Source organism: Hippichthys cyanospilos, chromosome 22, assembly GCF_059441005.1.
Source record: "Hippichthys cyanospilos isolate Australia breed blue-spotted pipefish chromosome 22, RoL_Hcya_1.0, whole genome shotgun sequence".
NCBI lineage: Eukaryota > Metazoa > Chordata > Actinopteri > Syngnathiformes > Syngnathidae > Hippichthys > Hippichthys cyanospilos.
Window position 1 is genome coordinate 9,147,766 of NC_142390.1, and position 22,148 is coordinate 9,169,913.

The window sequence follows — 22,148 nt, forward strand, 5'->3', positions numbered from 1 at the left end:
GAAAGAAGAAGTGAAATGAAAAAGGAAACTAAATAAACTCAAAACTGGAGACAACAAGGAGCACCTGGACAAAACACAATTGGAACACAGAGCTGATTGGCCAACACAAGGGAAGCATGTAAATGCGGACAAGTGAACACAATCACACAACCAAAGGAAACAGAAATATGAACTAACATGAACAAAAGACCAACAACCCAGAATGTGAAAAAAAAACAGAAAATTAAGACAGCAACCAAAACACAACAAACACCAACCTGATCGTTACATCTACTTCTTTGCTTTTAATTACTCTATGACAATATCTTGTGTAGGTTTATCATGATTTTTATTTATAAATGACCATTTTCAAAGGCAAAAAAACATCGATTTTTTAAAAAAATAATATATTTTTCAACAACAGTAAACCTCACTAAGAAAGGGAACAAAAGCTGATTTCAGTTCCTGCGTGTAATTTTGGGCAACGCATCCCCGCGATAAACGAGGGAACGGTATTTACTATAGCTGTCAGGAGGGGCGGGGCGGAGGCGCGTGGACGTGCTCCTACGTCATGACGTCACAGTGCGTAGAGAGCAGTCAGGGAAGCCGCCTCGGCGCTTGTGGAGGAGCTGGCAGTTTTGCTGGGGGGGGTGCGAGAAACGAGTGGACTAGGAAAAACTGCTTCGGATCACGGCTATGGAGCGGAAAGGAAGACCCAGGACGGGCTGATCACGTCACCGAACCTCCACGGAAGCTCTGAGTGTCGCGGGATAATCTTTTGCGAATGTCCATTTTAGAGCTTATTTCGCAACCGTGAGTAGTGGAACTTAGCTGTCAGTGAGTCCGCGAATGTGGATGTTGAAGGATTTGTGGTTTTGTTGGATTCTATTTCATTTGCAATTGTTAAAATGTGAATGTGTGCACCGCTCGCGCGCGCGCGTGTGTGTGCGCGTGCGTGTGTGTGTGTTTATGCGTGCTCTCCTTCACGGGCAAGGAACATCAGCAATAACATAATTAAAATTTGATAGCTATTGAGCCAAAGCACTTTCAGCTTGAGCAACCGTGTTTGGGGACACTTTGGGTTTGACTTCTAGCCTTGTTACTTAGCCTAGCATGCACATTCTCACGGTTTAACGGTCTACTAATCACAATCATAGTCGCTACTGTCAAATTTTCAAATGTCAAAACAAAAAGCTCTGATACCATGGCTCCGATACCGCGTTACCAGCATGACGTCTAACTTGCTTCCAGGTGATATAGTCATAATCAGCCGTGTAGTGATATTAACACACCGAATTGAATATGCACAGTTTCATATATAATTGAAACGACTTATGTTACAAGCTACTATATATTTAACATAAATCAATTACAGGACTGTACCCAAATTGCAGTTTGTTATTGAAAAAGGACTTAAACATTACCTTTTTCCTTTACCTTTATCTTTTTCAAAACAATACTAATATAAGCAGTGCTCTCATTTTTTTGCCATCACAGATGAATAATTTAAGATCAACATGCGTCCCACGGACGGATCTTTTTTTTTTTTTTTTTTTACATCAAAATATTTTCAGACTCACCTTTACCCTAATATTATTCTTAAAAATCTGTAAATAATTATTTAGGATTGAATGATGGAAATCTCTAACTCACTTTTAACTGGGATTTGGGATTGAATGATGTGAATCTTTAACTCATTCAATCTCAAAGACGTATTTTTACGTTTTTCTAAGGGTCCAGACATTAGATCCAAGGGACTTCTATTTTTTTCCCCCTTTTTTTAAGTGTTTGACTCAAAGCAGAGTCTAAAACGGACCATCCTATTTTTTTTTCTTCACATTTATTTTTTTAGTATTGCAAGTCCTGGAGACTATACAGTTTTCAGAGATAAAATGAGCATTATATAAGTATTCGATCTTTGAGTACTCGCTGATACCAATTCCCCTAGTCCTGTTTATATTTCAATTTTATTTTAATTAATTAAAAAAAAGACATAATGGGTTTTTCAAGTACTTGCAAGTGCTCAAATGCAAACAATTGAGTATTTAAAAAAAATGGTACCACCGTATCCTAACTCTTCACTGCCATTGACATCTATAGACGTCATAGCTCCATTTCAACTGGGCTGGCAGTGAGTGTTAAGTCTTAATAAAAAGAGTACCTATCTGAGGTAAGATTAAATTTAAGTTGAAAAGTTGGGTATTAGCTCACACAATCCCAAATACTTACTGAGGGAAAAGAAAAGAAAAGGAAAAGCATATATACAGTGTATATATATATATATATATATATATATATATATATATATATATATATATATATATATATATATATATATATATATATATATGTATATGTATATATATATGTATATATATATGTATATGTATATACAGTGGGCCCCCGTGTTACGACCTTAATCCATTCAGTGGCTAGGCTTGTAACTCAAATTCGCCGTATGACAGGCAATCCAAACCTATGTTAATTAGTGAATGCGTGCAACACGTGCAAAAATCCTTAGGTAAAAACGTCACGACTTTATACACATATTATAAATTAGTAACATAATCTACTGTACAGTTAAATTAAATAACATAAATATACAAAGGAAAAATGACATTTACATTTGGGGCAAGGTGACTTGAGCTGGTGGTGGGTGGAGGCGGACGAGAACTTTTTTCAAACGAGAACTTTTTTTAAACAATGACTTTTTTTAAATGGGAATTTATTTTAAACGAGAACTTTTTTTAAACGAGAACATATCACTGGCAATTTCCTTCTCTTTAATCCAAAATAGAAGAAGCCTCTCCGTTTTGTTGTTGACCGAGGTCCGTCCCATGGCAAGGAAAGTCCTACCCTTAGAAGACTTGCTTGCTTTAATGGTTTCCTTGTTCTTGAGAATTGTACCGATTGTCGAGCGGGTACGGCCATACTCACTAGCAAGGTTAACTATGTGTGCGCCTCCGTATTTTTTTTATTATCTCCTGCTTCGTTTCTATTGTCATCATCCTCTTACTTCTTCCTTTACCGCCGCTTGCAATTTTAGAAGCCATGTCTAACAGATAAAAGTTTGCAAAGTCTTCACAACACACAGACCAGCTCGTGCCGTCAAGCAATAGCAATAGCAACCAATAGCATATCGGCATCCCGGTGACTGCCTTAATCGACCAATAGCATATCGGCATTTCCGTGACATGCGAGAAAAGTTGTTTTTGTTGATGCAGCAAAGCGAAAAAAATAGTGCGGACACACTGACCGGCATGTTGGATAGTTCGTAAGACGAAAGGTTTTTACGTAAGAGGGGGACAAAAAAACGCCGCGGTCCACGTCGTAAGATGAAAAATACGTAAAACAGGGGGTTCGTAAACCGGGGTCCCACTGTGTATATATATATATATATATATATATATATATATATATATATATATATATATATATATATATATATATATATACACACACACACACACACGTGGACACAATTGTTGGTACCCCTCAGTTAAAGAAGGAAAAACCCACAATTCTCACTGAAATCACTTGAAACTTACAAAAGTAACAATAAATAAAAATGTATTGAAAATTAAATAATCAAAATCAGCCATCACTTTTGAATTGCTGATTAACATAATTATTTAAAAAAACAAACTAATGAAACAGGCCTGGACAAAAATGATGGTACCCATAACTTAATATTTTGTTGCACAACCTTTTGAGGCAATCAGTGCAATTAAGCGATTTCTGTATTTGTCAATGAGCGTTCTGCAGCTGTCAACAGGTATTTTGGCCCACTCCTCATGAGCAAACTGCTCCAGTTGTCTCAGGTTTGATGGGTGTCTTCTCCAAATGGCATGTTTCAGCTCCTTCCATAGATGTTCAATGGGATTCAGATCCGGGCTCATGGAAGGCCACTTTAGAATAGTCCAACGCTTTTTTCTCAGCCATTCTTGGGTGTTTTTGGCTGTGTGTTTTGGATCGTTGTCCTGTTGGAAGACCCATGACCTGCGACTGAGACCAAGCTTTCTGACACCAGGCAGCACATTTCTCTCCAGAATGCCTTGATAGTCTACAGATTTAATTTTACCTTGCACACATTCAAGACACCCTCTGCCAAATGCAGCAAAGCAGCCCCAAAACATTACTGAGCCTCCTCCATGTTTCACCGTAGGGACAGTGTTCTTTTCTTCGGGGAGACGACCAAGGAGGACACCACTGCTGAAAAAAAAATCATAAAAAAGCGAGACTGGAATTTGCAAAAATGCATGTTGACAAGCCACAAAGCTTCTAGGAGAATGTCCTTTGGACAGATGAGACCAAACTGGAGCTTTTTAGAAGGGCACATCAACTCTATGTTCATAGACTCAAAAACCAAGCATACGAAGAAAAGAACACTGTCCCTACGGTGAAACATGGAGGAGGCTCAGTAATGTTTTGGGGCTGCTTTGCTTTATCTGGCACAGGGTGTCTTGAATGTGTAGTGAGTCTTATACTTTAGTGCAGGCTGGGAGGTGAAGTCTACCTGGCGTTGTTGTGCAATGCTCAGTAGGAGAGAGAATGAGAGGAAAAGGACGCTGTGATTTCCTCCCACAGCTCCATGTCTTTACCCCTCCTACAGGAACACAGAGCCAGAGAACCTGCTTCCTCCTGCAGATTACTGTAAACACTCTACTGCACAGGTGTCAAACTCAGGGCCCGCAGGCCAGATCCGGCCCGCCACATCATTTTATGTGGCCCGCCAAAAGCTAATTACGAGTTTCTGGCTTTTGGTGGGAAACAACAAGTTGTCTTTTGGTGGGAAACAACAAGCAAAAAGACTATACATGGTTAAAAAAAAGCCACATATGGCTTTCACTACTGATTTGCTCTTGCTCGTGCACGGCTAACCAATCAGATGCTGCTATGGGTGGGACATTGCTCGAGTGATGCAGACAGTCCGAAAAGTACAAGGGTAGATTATGAAAGGCTTATAATGACAGAATTTACAGGCCATTTAGAGGCCAGATTTGTGTTCAATGTATCAGTGAGTACTCATACCGGTAACAATCAAGGGGGGAAAAGGGGCTGATTTAACACCTCACAAGGAGCTATTAAATGTTATTTTTTGAAAAGAGTACTCCATTGAATATCCCAGCCATTGAAAAATAGAATTATAGTGCATGATAGTAAAAACAGTGCAATTTTGGTAGTGATACTTGGTATTGGTATCAGTGAGTCAAGAATTGAGTTCTCGTACTGGTATCTGTGAGTACTCATAATGGTATCAGTCTGAGGAAAAGAGTGCTATTGAATACCCCACTGACAGCTGTCAAATATTTTTGGAGATGGGTATTCTATTGATTGATTATTATTATCTATTATATATTTATTATAAATTTATTTTGTATTTTTAACAATATTTTATTTCTCAGTGAATATTAGTAATTACGGTGTAACTTTAACAGTGGTATTGGTTACTTAGTAATCAGATACTTGGTATCGATTTCAGTGAGTCAAGAATTGAATAATTGTGTTGTATCGTGCGAAAAAAGTGGTACCAGACATCAATAATAAAAAAAAAAAACAGATAACTTATTTTCTTTTAGGGTTTTTTTCATTGAATAATTGTAATAATACAGTCATTTTTATAGCAGTATGTTACTTTGTATGGATATCAGTGAGTCAAGAAATGAGTTACTGTACTGTATCGGTGTGAAAAAAGTGGTATCGAATATCATGTTCAAAAATTCTTTCAATGAATGATGGTAATAATAGTGCAATTTCAATATTGGTATCAGTTGCTTGGTATCGGTATCAAAGAGTCAAGAATTGAGTAATTGTACTGTATCTGAAAAAAAGTGGTATTGGACATCATTTTTTAAAATTCAATACCAACACATACTACAATAATTATTTTTTTCATTGAATAATGGTAATAATAGTGTAGCTTTAATCGTGGTATCGGTCACTTGGAATCTTGAATAAGTGAGTCAAAGGGGTATTTGTACTGGTATCCGTGTGAAGAATAAGTTGTCTCTCCGCATAAATAAAACTCATTTATGAATAATAATTTACCTTCTAATTCATTATATTTTGGGTAACTTATTTCAGATAAAATTATATAAGTGGTTTAGTCCTGAATGGAACTTTTTCGATTACAGTTCTTCTAAGTAGCCAACCAGCAAGTCGTACCACACAGCCTTTATAGGCAAAAATATGTAGTAGGTTGAGTCCCCTAGTGTGTTTGTGTGGGTTTTGTGCCGTATTGTGAGGGGAGATTGACGGAGGCGTGTTTGCCATATAAATAGAACACGGTCAACACCTCGGGAATGCCGAGAGGAAGACGGAAAGGAATGCAGAGGAAGTAGAAGCATCGGGGTAAACGACACCATACTCGCACTTGACATTCACTGCCGGAGCCTCCCCACGGGTCCGTGTGATATTCCGAGATTCTGTGACAACATGGCAGCTGCGAAACAAAGCATAGTAGCAGAATATTTCTGATTCTGATTAAAATTGGGTTTGTGTTATTAGAATTCAGCAGCAAAAATCCATCAGTTATTTTCCATCTCAAAGAGCTGGCCAAAAAACAAAATCAATAAGCCATCCATCCATCCATCCATCCATCCATCCATCCATCCATCCATCCATCCATCCATCCATCCATCCATCCAGCTCTTTATCTATCTATCTATCTATCTATCTATCTATCTATCTATCTATCTATCTATCTATCTATCTATCTATCTATCTATCTATCTATCTATCTATCTATCTATCTATCTGTCTGTCTGTCTGTCTGTCTGTCTGTCTGTCTGTCGTTGGTCTGTGTGTTTGTGTGTTCGGGTCGGGTCTGTCCATCTGTCTGTCTGTTCGGGTTCTCGGAGGGTGGAAGTGGACGTACTTAGTTGGGTGTTAGCAGAAGTGCTGGACGATAATATCAAAGTGATGCAATATGCGTTTCCAATATATCGCATATCGGTTTTTCTTTTTTTACATCAATCCGCTCTGGAGTGGCTTTCGTATCATGATTTTTGTTGTATTATGAATCGTGTTTTACATGTAAATCATTCCAAGCGCTTCAAAAACACCACATTGAATGTTACAATACATTACCTTTCGAGTCAGGCGCCTAACAGCCATATTAAGGAGTGGAATCTCAAATTGCATTTAATTCAAATGGGAATTTTGAGATTTCAAGTTTTGTTTTGTTTTGTTCCATTCGTTTTGTTTCTTTTATATGCTGAGTAATTTTCATAAAATGAAGAAAAAACCTGTACAGAAGCAACCGTATCTTGAGGTTTCGATGTATTTGATAAATTATAACAACAGATTTCTCCTTGGTGGTTATGTTATTTATTCTCTGTAATGTTTACTTCTAAATCTTACTTTGAAAATGTGCGCTTTGAATCTGGAAGGCCGCGCTATATATCTGTTTCATGTTTTTACGTTCCCCAAACTGATTGTCTGTTTATTTTTGGCTGTAAAAAGTAAATATCCGTCAAAAATTAATTTGATAATATTTTTTTACGTACTATACCTTTAAAAACACATTTCTGTAATTGCTGTTGACTTAAAATGACAGCACTTATGCACAAGCTTGACCAATCATGACTCATCTATTGGTCATGTGATATTCATGTGAAGCTGAGTTGATATTTTCAGTTAACAGCAAGTGAAAGAAAACGTGTTTTTTAAAGTATTAATTGTCTGTCTTAAAAGAGTTCACTCTACACAAAATGTTAACTCTTCGGTGCATAACCTAAGAAAAGGCAACTTCTAGAGTGCCAGTATATTTAGCATTTTCAGTCGTCTTTCAAGGCCAACAAAATATTCCTTACTTAGAATTACATGTATTATGTAGCATGTATGGCAACATTGCCATCCAATGATCACGGTTGTCACTACAGTGCTCAATTGGCTTAATATTAGATAAGCACTCATCAAGGGTGTCAGCTTCCCTCCATTAAAAAAAAAAAAATCAAACAAAAAAAAACTTTTTTGACTAGAATTTTATTATTGATTATTTTTATTACTATTTTAAAAGACGAGAATTTCCGGCCACGCCACTGAAAGAATTAATAAAATAGAGGTTGCAAGGCTTTTTCCCCCCCTCATACTGTTTAAGTGTTGAGTCACCGACACTGACGTATCTTTTTGCCTCTATTTCTGACTCCTGGCTTTTAGTCTGGAAGAAAGACACTCCTGGCTCCGCCTCCGCAAAGCTACTGCAGCAACTGGAAAATAGGATTGAAGCGTGTTGTTTCAGCCCATGAGTATATACGTGTTAATGTGAGTGTCAAAAATCCCCTTATTGCAATTTTGCAAAAATTTTGTGTAGTCAGTCTTTGAGTGTTTTGCAGATGTTTTACTTGGCAGTGTCATGTCGGTTTTTCACATGATGGCCTTGTCTGTAGCAGATGTGTCTCAGGCATGTGAGCTTTTGCTTTATCTCATGATGCATCACAAGTTTTTGCGTCCAAATCTGTTGAATGTTGTGGTTCTACTTCACTTTTTTTCTAAAAATATGCCCGATAATGACAAGTATAAAGGTACCGTACATTATACAAATGCAAATCAACAGAGGTAGTAGAATGACATTTTCAAATCACCTGAGCTGAAATATTGGAGAGAAGAAAAACTTTCAGTTCACAGCTCACTTTAATTTCTTGACTCCATGATGTGAGACCATTGTACATCTCTGTATTTTCAACATCAGCCTTATGATGTAGCTGATGTAGCTGAAATGAATTTCAGTTCATAGCTGTGCAATATGAGTTTACTCGCTGGAATTTTTCGACCTTTTAATGTGTTTGACACCATTGCACATCTCAGTATTTTTTCTGTCAGCTTTATGATGTGAAGTTCCATGATTCTGAATGATTTTGGGTTCACAGTTGTGCATTTTCAAGTTACTCGCTTGAAATTCTTGACCTTTTAGTGTGTTTGAGACCATTGCACATCTTGTTTTTTTTTTTATTGTCAGCTTTATGATGTGGATGATGATGGTGGTTCATGATCTGCAATGGCTTTCATTTTACAGGTGAGCATTTTCAAGAGTGAATTGCCTGAATTTATTGACCTGTTAATGTAAGACTATTGGACATCTTGGTATTTTCATCGTCAGTTTTATGATGTTGATGCTTTTTGATGATCTGTAATGCCTTTAGTTCACAACCGTCCATTTTCAAGTGTTAATTGCTTGAATTTTTTTTACCTCTTATTGTGAAACCATCGCATATCTGGGTATTTTCATCATCAGCTTTACGATGTGGATGAGAGTTAATGATTGTAAAGACTTTCAGTTCACAGCTGTGCATTTTCATGACTTAATTGCTTGTCTTTTTTGACTTCTTAATGTAAGACTATTGCTCATCTCGATATTTTCATCGTCAGCTTCATAATGTCGATAATTTTTCATGCTGTAATGACTTTCACTTCACAGATGTGCATTTTGAAGAGTTGATCTTTTGAGTTTCTTGACCTCTTTATTGGCTTTATGTTGTGGACGATGGTTCATGGGTTGTGGAAATGACTTTCAATTGACAGCTGTGCATGTTCAAATCACTGTCTCGAATTTTTTTCACCTCGTAATGTGAGACCCTTGCACTTCTAGGCATTATTATCATCAGCTTTATGATGTGGATGATAGTTAATGACCTGGAATTACTTTCAGTTCATAGCTGTGTGTTATTGAGATTGATTCTCTTGAATTTCTTGACCTCTTACTTTGTTTGAGACCACTGCAGATCTTAGTATTTTTGTTGTTGTTGTCAGTTTTATGATGTGGATGATGTTTCATGAAAAAGAATACCTTTCAATTCTCGGCTATACATTATCGAAAGTTAATTTTTTGACCTCTTAATGTGTTTGAGACCATTGCAAATCTCTGTATTTTCTCAGTCGGCTTTATGTGAATGATGCACTGACCTGGAATAACTTCCAGTTCACAGCTGTGCATTTTCAAGCATTACTCAATTGAATTTTACTTAAATTAATCACATATTAAATTGCATTATTGAAGGGAAAAATATAATATTTCATCATGACTTAGCTTTATAGGTAAATAATGCCAGCGTAAGTTAATGTCCTGTCAAACACGTGAAAATCACTTGAAATCAGAGTAAGCAATCACAGTAAGCAAATAGGACACTGTTTACATGTTAGGAAGCCCCCACCACACACACACTTCAAACAAAGCATCTCCGCGTGTACTACTAACATGGCCACTGAACTGTTCATGTACTAAATGTGCATCTGTCAACTTGATACCTTCCCCTCCATAAAGCTAAACCGTCTGCATGCTTTCACTTGATTGCCTCAGTACAGAGTATGTGTGTATACCGACCCCCGTCCAGGTGCGTGCTGGCAGCTCTAAGGGGGCGGGGGGGGGGGGGGGGGGGGGGCACAGATGGTTTTTCCCATTTCTGTGGCGCACAGACTAGCTGCAAGTTTGCACAGCGCCGGCCAAAGATCAATGCATTTGGAAGCATGCCTTGCTCACACTGCTGTAGGGCTGTGGAATTTTACATAGGGGCCAACTCATATGCTGCGCTCAGATGTGAACTGAAAATGGAATCCATGCATGTGACAATCAAAACTATGTATTATTGTGTTTGGAAAGATTGTTAAAGTTCACGAAAACTTATTAAATTAGATCAGTAAAACAGTATTATCAAACTAAACGAGCTATTTAGCTAAGCTAAGTAGTTAAGTTCGTTACTTAATTAGCTAAGCTAGCTAATTAGTAAAACGGTAACTTCTGTTTCAGCCATTTTGGAATTGCAAGTTTATTTTATTACACAATTTTAATCTTACTGGAACCATACTACATATATTTAACCCACCTGTTATGTTGTGAGTCAAAACTGACCCATTTGAAAGTTAAAGTAAATGTTGAATGTAGTTTTTCAACATATGTCTATGTATAATCAACATAATGATTAAAAATTGCATTTGTATCCACATACAGTATAAGACTGGGAACCGCAACACTTTATTACAATATTAAATGAAGATGTTCATTAACATCAAAAGATGTTAATCAATGGGTGTGCTCAAAGAGTTTTGAAAAATATTATTAAAAAAAATATGTCTAATTTGAATAAGGGAATGTATACAATTTTGGGTACATTTTTGACGTGTAAAATTTATATACAGTACACAGTATATACGATTTTATTTATGTAATTATGATTGTATATATGAATTATGTGCAATGTGTTTTGATGTTTACTAAAATAATCTATCAAACAAAAGGAGAAAAAATAGATACTGTTGAAGTATTGATTTCAATTTTGAACTGCTATTTAACCAACAGTATTCTGTTAGTGTTGAAAATATCCATCCATTTTCTATAAATAAGTTGGGGCTAAACACGCAGGCATGTTCAGTCTGTTAAAGAGAGGATGTTGCTATAGGCAGACATTTACAGAAAAAATGAATTTAAAAAAAATATATAAACTTTCATGTATCATCTTTTTGCGTAAATATCTCATTTATTATCTGCGGCTTATAGTCCAGTGTGGGTTATCCGTGATAAAAATAATCTTTTTGTTCATATTTTGCAGCTGCGGCTTATATGCCGGTGCTATTTATAGTCCGGAAAATATCTCTCTCTCTCTATATATATATATATATATATATATATATATATATATATATATATATATATATATATATATATATATATCCGATATATCCGTGATCACAATCAAAGTTCTTTTGCTTTGCCTCGTACTGTTGGATTGTCTTGTCATATGCTGCTACTTATGTCTTGTCTTGGGGTACTCTTGCCATCCCAGGTTTTCGTTTTTAGTTTAGCAACACTAGGCAAAGTAGCCCTAACATACTGACATTGCTATTGTCAAGAATGTAGGTTTAGGATTGTTTCATCTTGCGCATCTGCACTTTGTTATTGTACATGTAAAACGTGGAGGATAGTGAGAAACGCAATTTCATTTCCTTTGTATGTGAAGCACATGTGAAGAAATTGACAATAAAATTGACTTTGACTTTGATGGGGCGGAAGGGTGGAAACGGACGGAATCAGTTGAGTTGCTTACTGCAGCTTTTGTTAGCCAAGGTTGTACCACATTATTTTCATTTAAAAAAAGCAAGCAGACTGAACCAACATCTGAATCCATCCGTGTGTACAGTGGCATTAAGATGAGATTTAAGAATTCTTCAAGCGTTCCCGTTTTTCCTTGTCTACTTACCTGTGTTAATATTGTTTTGAAAAATCCGCTTTTAATCTGCGTTGTATTTCCTGTTTACACTCTCCATTCGTCAAATGCATCACTTGTTACGCCGTCCACGTAGTCGATCTGAACCAAGCATTATTTATTTTCCCAAACCATGGAGAGCCGCAACATAAAGATGAAAGAGCCACAGGCAGCTCCGTAGCTGCAGGTTGCTGACCCAGCTCTGGTTTAGACTTTCGTCCGATAAAACAAACCATATTGAAAAATCCCAAACTACAGTATTATTATGACTGAGAGAAATAACACTATTTTTTGATTCAGCAGTCATTAGAAGCTCACACTCAAAAGTCACATATAATGCGGTAGAATGTGAGGACGGCAACTTTTGTTTTTGAATATTTTTTTTTGAGTTTGGTTAATGGATTGTATAATCCGCAGAATACCCGGTTTTGAAAGTATTTTTTAGATGCAGCTCTAGTTTTATCGCATCCTATTCATCAGTTCAAAGCTTTTGGTAAATAAATATCCTCTCTCATCTCTCTGCCTCCAGGTGACTCAGTGATTGCCGCCTTTGTAGCGTTTCAGGCATCCTCCGTCCTAAAGTGTACTGATTCCTGTGATCACAGGGGTGTCAGTACAGCATCACGAGGTCAAGAAAAACTCCAGTTGAAAGGGGACGAACAAAAAACGGTTTGTTCTGTTTGTCAGCTTTTGGGGACATAACAAGCACCCCAGTGACTAATGTTTTCATCAGGATGCAAGTCGTCTCCTTCGATTATTAAGTCTTTTCTATCTGGTGCTCTCACTTAGTCTTTCATCCGGACGCTAAAAACCCTGCAGATTTCGTCACTATGTATGGAAGTTCTCGGTCGGTCTCCAAGCTGGATGCTGCGGGATCCAACGGGAACGGTTCAGCTGCAGGAAGCCCCGGACGATCCCCGTGTCTACCCCGCTCCCCGCGTTTGGCTCACCGGCGAAATGGCAGCAGCAGTTCTGCCGCCGGCCTTACCAGCTCCGGCAAAACCTTATCCATGGAGAATATCCAGTCTCTAAATGCTGCCTACGCCACCGGGGGTCCGATGTATTTCACTGAAGGGACAGAAGATCCGGTGGGACTCGGGAGCCTGGGGAGTGGGCTGAACCCATCCTTGCCCAAAAGTACCATGACACTGGGCAGGACCGGGGTGAGGGTGCCCTATGGGGTTCGGACCGCCTTTGTTGGGAGCAGCCCGAACATCAACTCTGGAGTAGGGGGCGCTGGGGGCGTCATGTCCAGTGACGCCATAGCATTTGGAGGGGAAGTGCAAAGTCAGCCCACGCAGGCTTCCACTGTTCCCCACTCCATGAAACAGGTGAGACATTTCTTCTCTCCCTTATCCATAAAAACTTATCCTCAACAGAGATCCTACACCGTTTGTTAACAACAATTAAGTTCAATATATTGTTAAAATTTGTACTGTAAGATTCTCCAATGCAAATACCAAGTAAGGCTAATTTTAAATCTGCAGTGACATTCTAAATATTCTTAAGTAATATTATATAACAGCATTCAGATACTATTGGCTGTGTCGCCTCGCCAATAGTAAATTCTTACATATCCTCAAACTGTAAGATTCTTCGATACAATAATCAAGATAAGTTGTTTAATTTAAAATGTGCAGTGAAACTTTAAATATTGTTCAGTATTATTGTAATACATTTTGCTGCACATTGAGTTGCATAATACTGTACTGTATTGCCTTGCCAACACCCATTTCTTGCATGATCCCCATACTACTTTCGGACTGTGAGTTTCCAAACCAAATTAGGTTATTTAACCTGAAATGTGGTGTTAAGTTTTAAACATCGTTAAGTATTAATGTAAAACTCAATTCAAATGCAAACATATCTGTTGAGACCTATAGCTTTTAGTATTGCGAGTCCCGGGGAGCCAACAGTTTTTGGAGGTAGAATGAGCATTGATTGCAAAACACCATTCAAATGCTTTTGGCTGCCTTGCCAATTTTTATCCTATGAATTTCCCCAGTGCAAACCAAGAAAGATTACTTTATCTAAAATGTGCCGTAAAGTTCTGAAATATTGTTAAGTATTACTGTATTGCAAAACACCTTTCAAATCCATTTGGCTGCATCAACTCGCCAACTTTTGTCTATGAATTTCCCTAGTGCAAACCAAGACAGATTATTTAATCTTAAATGTACAATGAAGTTCTTAATGTTGTTAAGTATTACTGTATTGTAACACACCATTCAGATGCATTTAGCTTCATCGAATCGCCAATATTCATTTCTTGCATGTACTCAAACTATTTTTTGTACTGTAGTGATCCCCAATATAAACAAAGAGATGCTTTTTAATTTAAAGTGTTCAGTGAAACTCCAAATATGGTTAAGTATGATTGTAAAATACAGTTCAAACACATTTGACTCAATTGCCTCTCCAACATTCATGCCTTACATGTACTCAAACTAAAATATTTGAAATTTAAATTTTACAAATGCAATAACCAAGATGGATTATAAGATTTAAAATATGTATTGTTTTTAAACTAGAATCGGTGTGTGTTGTAGGTGCAAGAAGGTGCTATGACGGACCTCCAGTGTCAACTGAGGGAAGTGCTGAGAGAAAATGAACTTCTGCGCAGAGACGTAAGGCCATTTTCCAACATGTAAAACTGTTCAAAAGAGAGAATTTTTATAAGTTGAAGACAACTGGAACGTTTGGTATTTTAGCCAGAAATTGAAATCAAATTAGCATTTCGCGGACCATATAAAAGTATCTGGCCCCCTGGCCTTTGAGTCTGAAACCTGTGTTGAAAATTGTCCTCACATAACCCCATTTAGACACACTGGTGTATAATATATATTAGTATAGTATATTTTTCACTGTAGTTATACTTGGTTTTATGCTTTTTTTCCAGTTAGTTTTAATTCATTTTTGGAGCATACATGTAAATATCAAAGCTATAAAAGTAAAAAATGTGTGTTATCTTTCTAGCTGGATGCGAAGGAGTCCAAGTTAAGCTCATCCATGAACTCCATCAAGACCTTCTGGAGTCCAGAGTTGAAGAAAGAACGTGCACTGAGGAAGGACGAAGCCACGAAGATGTCAGTGTGGAAGGAGCAATACAGGGTGGTGCAGGAGGAAACACAGGTATCATTAAAATTATTAATAAAATATATATAATGTAATAGTTAACCTATAAGTTAGACAACAATGAAAAATATAGGTTTTTTTGTTTTTTAATGTTGATAACTGCATGCATCTAGTGCATCTAGTTCCTATGTGTGCAAGTGCCTTTATAAAAGTAATCCATACTTGTTATAATCAAACCTAAATGTATATATTTATAAACATAAAATAAGAATTATTAGAAGCCATGTACTGTTGTCTGGAAATAAATTATGACTAAATGAAGGGAACATAGTCGTTGTCACTCACAGCCCCGCAGTGAGTCATTTACAAGTGTTGTCTGTGCTTCTTCACTTCAACAGAAAATGATAACTGTGGAACTGAGAAGTTTTTTAATATAATGTATTAATAATATAAGAATAATACTTGTGATTTATTAAATTATTAATGCGCCGGCTTGCCCACAAACGAGACAATAGTTTTTTTGCACCAATTTTTACTGTGGTCTTTCACTTTTCCTCTTTACTCGTTTCATCCACACTTCCCACCAACCATTTACACCGTAGAATTCACAAACGTAAGATTAATGTTAGCTACGGCTAACACTGTATTAATAGTATTCACATAAAAACACTTCTGTAACATACCACTTTGGGCTGTTGCGTCTGACGTTCGTGTTGTTAGCACGTTGTTAGCACTTAATAGTAATTACAGTACATCACACAAGAAGCACTTTGCATGACTTCTAATTAAACTTAAGTCAACTTACATGCTCAAAATAAAGCAACAATTTATCTTATTTCTCCTGTGGACTGGTAAATGGTTCCGGGTCCACTGGAAAGATAAAACAAAAACCTACAAATTATGCGTCCTAAAAAGGTGTCTCTCTCTCACCAACACACCAGCACCATCTCAAGGCAAACAAGTGAACTGCATTCATATTATCAACTGCTACAATGACTATGATTCTTTTGAAGGGTTTAGGGTGTTTTTTTTGTTTTTTTTTTAATATTGTTTTAATATTGACTGTTATGCACAAATATACCTCTAATATGTATTTGTTACCATTTTTGATGCATTTTTAGACCACCATTTTTGGACCAAATTAGGCTATTCACATGTAAAAAGCTGCTCTACGTTACAAAATTACTCAAATTCATTTCGTAAGTAGAAGTACCACTATATTTGTAGAATCCCAGTTTTGTATTTATGTCATTACTGTGTGTTTTCTATAAAATACAATGGAGTGTGGCCAAACATTTTGTTGTTTGTATTGGAAGGGGAACGATTTGAGATATGAAAGTTTTGACGCATCCTGTAAAAGTGAAAGGATGAGTCACTGAGAGTTGAGTGAGTGCAAAGAGACAGCTAATTCGTTGCTGTCAAAACGTCCTCGCGCATTTTCTCCTAATAGGCCGCATGTACAACCGATTTGAAGTGAATACATGTAAAGACATGAAATCGTCTTTTCCCGTGCGTTCATGTGATTTGCCTTGCCACGGTGAGTCAGCTCTCTCTCTCGCTCTCTCTCTTCTCTCTCTCTCTCACTCTCTATGATTGCCAGGCTTATTTATGGCTATACATTTCCTGCAAACGAATGCGAGCATTCTGATTGTTGCAGCATTTGTGTCTATGTGCACATTGTCTCAAACCCCCTTTCCCTACATAACTGCAACATGTTATTTGTTATACGATGAAGAAATGTAAAAAGTACCGTAATTTCGCCATTTTAATAACATGCACCATATGTAATAATTGGATCGCCATGATCTATGTTACCACTACAGTTAATGGAGTTATAATCACGTTTTTGTAAAATTCACCCAGATTGAGCGCCATAATCTATGTTACCACTACAGTTAATGGACTTATAATCACGTTTTTGTAAAATTCACCCAGATTGAGGTAACAAAGGGGGGTCAACAAGTGAGTTTGACTTGTACTCTGAGATATATGGTGTGTGTAAGGAGATGCACGTCAAAATATGTGAGGTGTAAAAAATAGGAATGACGTGAAACTTTGGAACAACGACTAACAACTTCATTGGGAGTAATGGGTAAACTTTGAGTAAAAAATTATGATTTACAAAGAAACCATTAGGATGAGAAAATTAATAGCACATATAGAGTGAATTTTTTGGATTGGTAGAAATTGGAATGATGTGAATTGGGTGATTTGTGTAGAAGAAGATGCATGTCAAATTATGTACTCAGAGAAATATGGTAAGTTCCATATTTTCTAGACTGTAAGGCGCACTGTTATACAAGCCGCAGCAGCAAAACATGAGCGAAAAATGATTTTTGTCACGGATAATCTGCGCTGGACTATAATCTGCAGGTAATAACATCAGATCTTTACGCAAAAAGATGGTATATGAAGTTTATCTTTTTTTTAATTATTTAATTTTGTTGTAATTGTCTGCCAACAGCAACATCCTCTCTTTAACAGACTGAACATGCTTACATATTTAGTACCAACATATTTATAAAAAATAAATGGATGGACGGATATCTGTAAAATAGCAGTTCAAAATCGAAATCAATTCTTCAATCTTTTTTTGTCTCCCTTTATTTGATTTATTATAGTGAACATAATAACACATTCTACATAATTCATATACAATCATAAATACATAAATAAAATCACATATACTGTGTACTGTATATAAAATTTACACATCCCAAATTTACCCCAAATTGTATACATTCTCTTATTAAACTTATTAAACATATATATATTTTTTTAGATAATAATATATTGTTTTAACTCATTTTGAGCACAGCCATTGATTCACATTTTTTCAGTTCTATTTGATAGTTGTTCCTTAAATTGACACCTCAAACAGATACACACATTTGCTTTCTGCTGGCTAGCAAAAAAAACAAAACAAAAAAAATACACACACACACACACACACACACACACACACACACACACACACAGATAAGATACACTAGACTATAAGCCGCAGGGGTCAAAACATGAGGAAAAAGTCACATCTTTTAGTCAGAAAAATACGGTATTTTTCCCTAAAACCATAAGGGGAAAAAAGTCTAGAATTCTTAAACTATTGACAGATTATTTTTACTAAAACAAGACAATTTCCCTAATTTTTGTACTTTTTTTTTTTTTTTTTACTCTCATTTGGTCCGGCACTCTTTGCAGTCTGGCCATCATTTCTTCTTTGCACCAATCATGAACTAAACAATACCCGCACTGTCCTCCCTTCTGCTGGAGCTGCTAAATGCCACCGGCTGTACCCTGTGCTATTTGACGTCAGAGCCGGAGTGTGTGCCAATGGAGACTAAAACAGACACACGAGCAGAGGCTTCTTTTGCATTCTATTTTTTTAAATATTTAATCATCTTTTGTGTATGTGGTTGTTACTGCTGCCTTTTGTTTGCAGGGGCGTGCGCCTGATCTTTGTGTGTGTGTGTGTCACTCTGTGTTAGTGTGGTGGAGTATACTACAATTGGGTTTCTTGTGTAGTATCTGGCGATGTTCCTTGCATGCACGCTTGAAATCAGAATTCCTGACAACTGGAGACATCAAAGATCAATTTTACGGGCCTGGTAATGAATGAGTTGATTTGAAAATTACGGAGGCACCAAAATGAAAACAATTGGCATCGAAAACTATAAACAAAAGTTTATTAATTTATTTATTTTCTATTTTCGTACATCACCTCATGTCAGCCAGTCGGCTTCAAGAACGGACTGTAATCTCACATGTGTAAATGTTTCTATATATATTTTTGGAAGGATCATCTCCGCAAAAGATCAAATCCACGAATCCAAAGTAGAGATTCATGCAAGGACGTGAAGTGGTTCCTCGCGTGGTCATAGTCATGCAAACGAGGGTTGTATTCAAAACATTTTTTGGATTCGCGGGTTTTCAATTCGTAAGCTCAACAGAATTTAGAGTCGCACTAATATGAATTATTAAACATGCAAACATCTCTTTGACGGCGATCTTACTCCATCTTTTCGGACATACTGTATTTCCCACACTATAAGGTGCACCATCAATGAATGGTTATTTTAAAACTTTTTTCATATATAAGGCGCATACATTGGAAGCTATAGTATTGGCTGGATTTGTGTTAGGCATCCATTAGCTAGGGATGCACTAAAGAGAATGTCAGCAAAATGATCAGATAAGTCAGTCCAATTTTTCAGTCAGAAATTAACTCATTCATTGCCAGGGACGTATTTTCAATTTTTTTTTAAGTCTAGAGATTAAATCCCAGATACTTAAGTTTTAAATCAATACTTAAGGGCATTAAACATTACAGTTACCTAAGTATTAAATCAATATTTAAGTATTGTAAATATCTGGGATTGAATGGGAGTGAATGTCCAGACTCTTAAAAAAATGTGAAAATACATCCCTGGCATTGACTGAGTTAAGAAATAATATGATTTGTGGGAAGTACTATCCGAAGAATGGGGTGTACCTCTTGATTACTTGAAAAGTCTGTTTAGATCAATGCCAAGACGAATCAAGATTTAAAATTAAAGTTAAAATTTGTCATCAAATTGCAACCACAAACCTGAAAATGTATTGTTTTGTTGTATAAAACTCAGGGTTTTTGTGCCTTATCCCCATGTAAATTGCTTCAAAATTGGAGCATATGTTGGATGTCAACATTTCAAACAGTGTGTTATAAAAATTTGAATTGTAAAAAGTACATCTATGACTGAAATTCAGAGGCAAAAATTGAAGAAATTACAAGGCCATTAAGTTTTTTTTAAGTCACCCCTAAAGTGAAAATAGTTTATGCGCTGTGCCAGCTTTTGAGAAAATTGAAGACTTTTGGGTGCACCTTCTTGTGCAGAAAATACGGTATTGTTTTGGTCTTAATTGACTTTTGGCTCAAAACTGAAAATGCTTTTTTTTTTTTTTTTCATTTTTGGCTGAAAATATTTGATCGACGGAAATTTATAAATTTATTTCCATCTATAGAAGAGATTTTTCCCCATGGTGCAAGCCAATGAAACTAAGTTGCATACTTTAAATAAATGATAGATTAACACAGTTTCTCTTGCCTATAGTAGACAAAGCATCATAGGGAAGTGTTGCCTGAATGCATCGCGGTATGCTGACTCATTAAAGGCTTATAATCTCCCGCTCAGCACTTAATGTTATTACATTTGGCTTTGAACTGACTATTTCTAATTTCATTAAACCAGTCTCAAGATGCTCCCTCCACCACTGGACATCCGAAATGAAATGTTGTGCCCCAAAAAAAGTCTTTTCCTGGCAAAACGAAGGTAAAAAAGCAAAGGTAGTGTTGTGAAGAGTGAGAAATGGATGAAAGTGATAATACAAGTGCTCATGGAAATTATTATATAATTGATTGACCTAATGAGAAAAAGTGTAAATGGCATGCATTAAAAATAAATGCCAGGGATGCACTAAAAATAAATCTTGTTGATGATGGGTGCTCATCGTTTTTTGTATATTATGACCCATGCGGTGTAGACAAAAAATGACAATAAAAGTATAAATATTTTTGAGCGTACAGTGGGCCCCCGTGTTACGAACTTAATCCGTTCAGCGGCTACGCTCGTAACTCGAACTGCTCGTATGACGGGCAATCCAAACCTATGTTAATTCGTGAATGCGTGCAACGCGTGCAAAAACTTTAGGTAAAAACATCACGACTTTATACACATATTAAAAATGAGTAACATAACCTACTGTACAGTTAAATTAAATAACATAAATATACAAAGGAAAAATGACATTTACCTTTGGGGCGACGTGACTTGAGCTGGGTGGAGACGGAGGGGAGCAGAGACCAACCCGCAGAATTTATTGATTTATTTTCTTGAACGGGAACTTTTCTCAAACTAGAACATATCACCAGCGATTTCCTTCTCTTTAATCCATAATAGAAGAAGCCTCTCCATTTTGTTGTCGATCGAGGTCCGTCCCCCGGCAAGGAAAATCTTGCCCTTAGAAGATTGCCGAGCGGTTCCGTCCATACTCACGAGCAAGGTTAACTATACATGCGCCTCCTTCGTATTTTTTTATTATCTCCTGCTTGGTTTCTATTGTCATCATCCTCTTACTTCTTCCTTTAACGCCAATTTTAGAAGCCATGTCTAACAGATAAAGTTTGCAAAGTCTTCACAACATTCCTTCCTTCTGTTTTTCACTCATTTTCTCTCCTTCCTTCCGTCCCGACCAGCTGTGCCATCAAGCTAGATAAAGGCGTTCGGCCAATAGCATATCGGCATTTCTGTGATTGACGTGACGCCGGCCAATAGCATCTCCGTGAGTGAGACCGAGACTGTGACCTTAATCGACCAATAGCATATCGTCATCTCCGTGACTGACTCCGTGACTGACACCGTGACTGAGACAGTGACTGTGACATTGTAAGAGCAATAGCGTACAACGTTGCCGTGACAAGCATCAACTACTGATTTTGTTGACGTAGCAAAGCGAAAATATATGAACGAAAACAATGGCCGGCATGTTGGACTGTTCGTAAAACGAAAGGTTTGTGCGTAAGTGGGGGACAAAAAACTCCGCGGTCTACGCTCGTAAGTCGACATGTTCGTAAAAGAGGGTGTTCGTAAACCGGGGGCCGACTGTATTTGCAAATACAGTGGCCCCCTGGTTTACGAGATTAATCCATTCCGCGGTTGGGATTGTAATGCGAATTTGCCGTATGGTGGGCAATCCAAACATATGTTAATTAGCTAATGCATGTAAAACCCCGGGTAAAAACATCCAAATTGTATATACATATTAAAAATTGGTATCAAAATAGTATAGTAAGTGCTACTTATATATAATATACATGCATACAATTAAATAACATCATAAATAAAACAATAATTAAAGGAT

The 22,148-nt window shown here is 36.9% G+C and overlaps 1 protein-coding gene across 15 annotated transcripts in view; it reads left to right on the forward strand.

The window, feature by feature from the left end:
• Positions 1-575: 575 nt before the first annotated feature.
• erc1b (ELKS/RAB6-interacting/CAST family member 1b) overlaps positions 576-22,148 on the forward strand; it is a 160,975-nt gene continuing 139,402 nt past the window's right edge. For 14 of the 15 annotated variants that reach the window (XR_015864143.1, XR_015864144.1, XR_015864145.1 and 11 more), the window contains exons 1-6: positions 576-792; positions 8,140-8,244; positions 12,706-12,845; positions 12,966-13,507; positions 14,726-14,803; positions 15,153-15,308. Coding sequence is in view for 11 of the 15 variants with exons in the window: in XM_088406153.1 (XP_088262279.1) it covers positions 13,007-13,507; positions 14,726-14,803; positions 15,153-15,308 (735 nt within the window). In the remaining 4 variants the exon portion in view is untranslated. The remainder of the gene's footprint in view (positions 793-8,139; positions 8,245-12,705; positions 12,846-12,965; positions 13,508-14,725; positions 14,804-15,152; positions 15,309-22,148) is intronic. The other variant, XM_088406155.1, reaches the window with a different exon arrangement.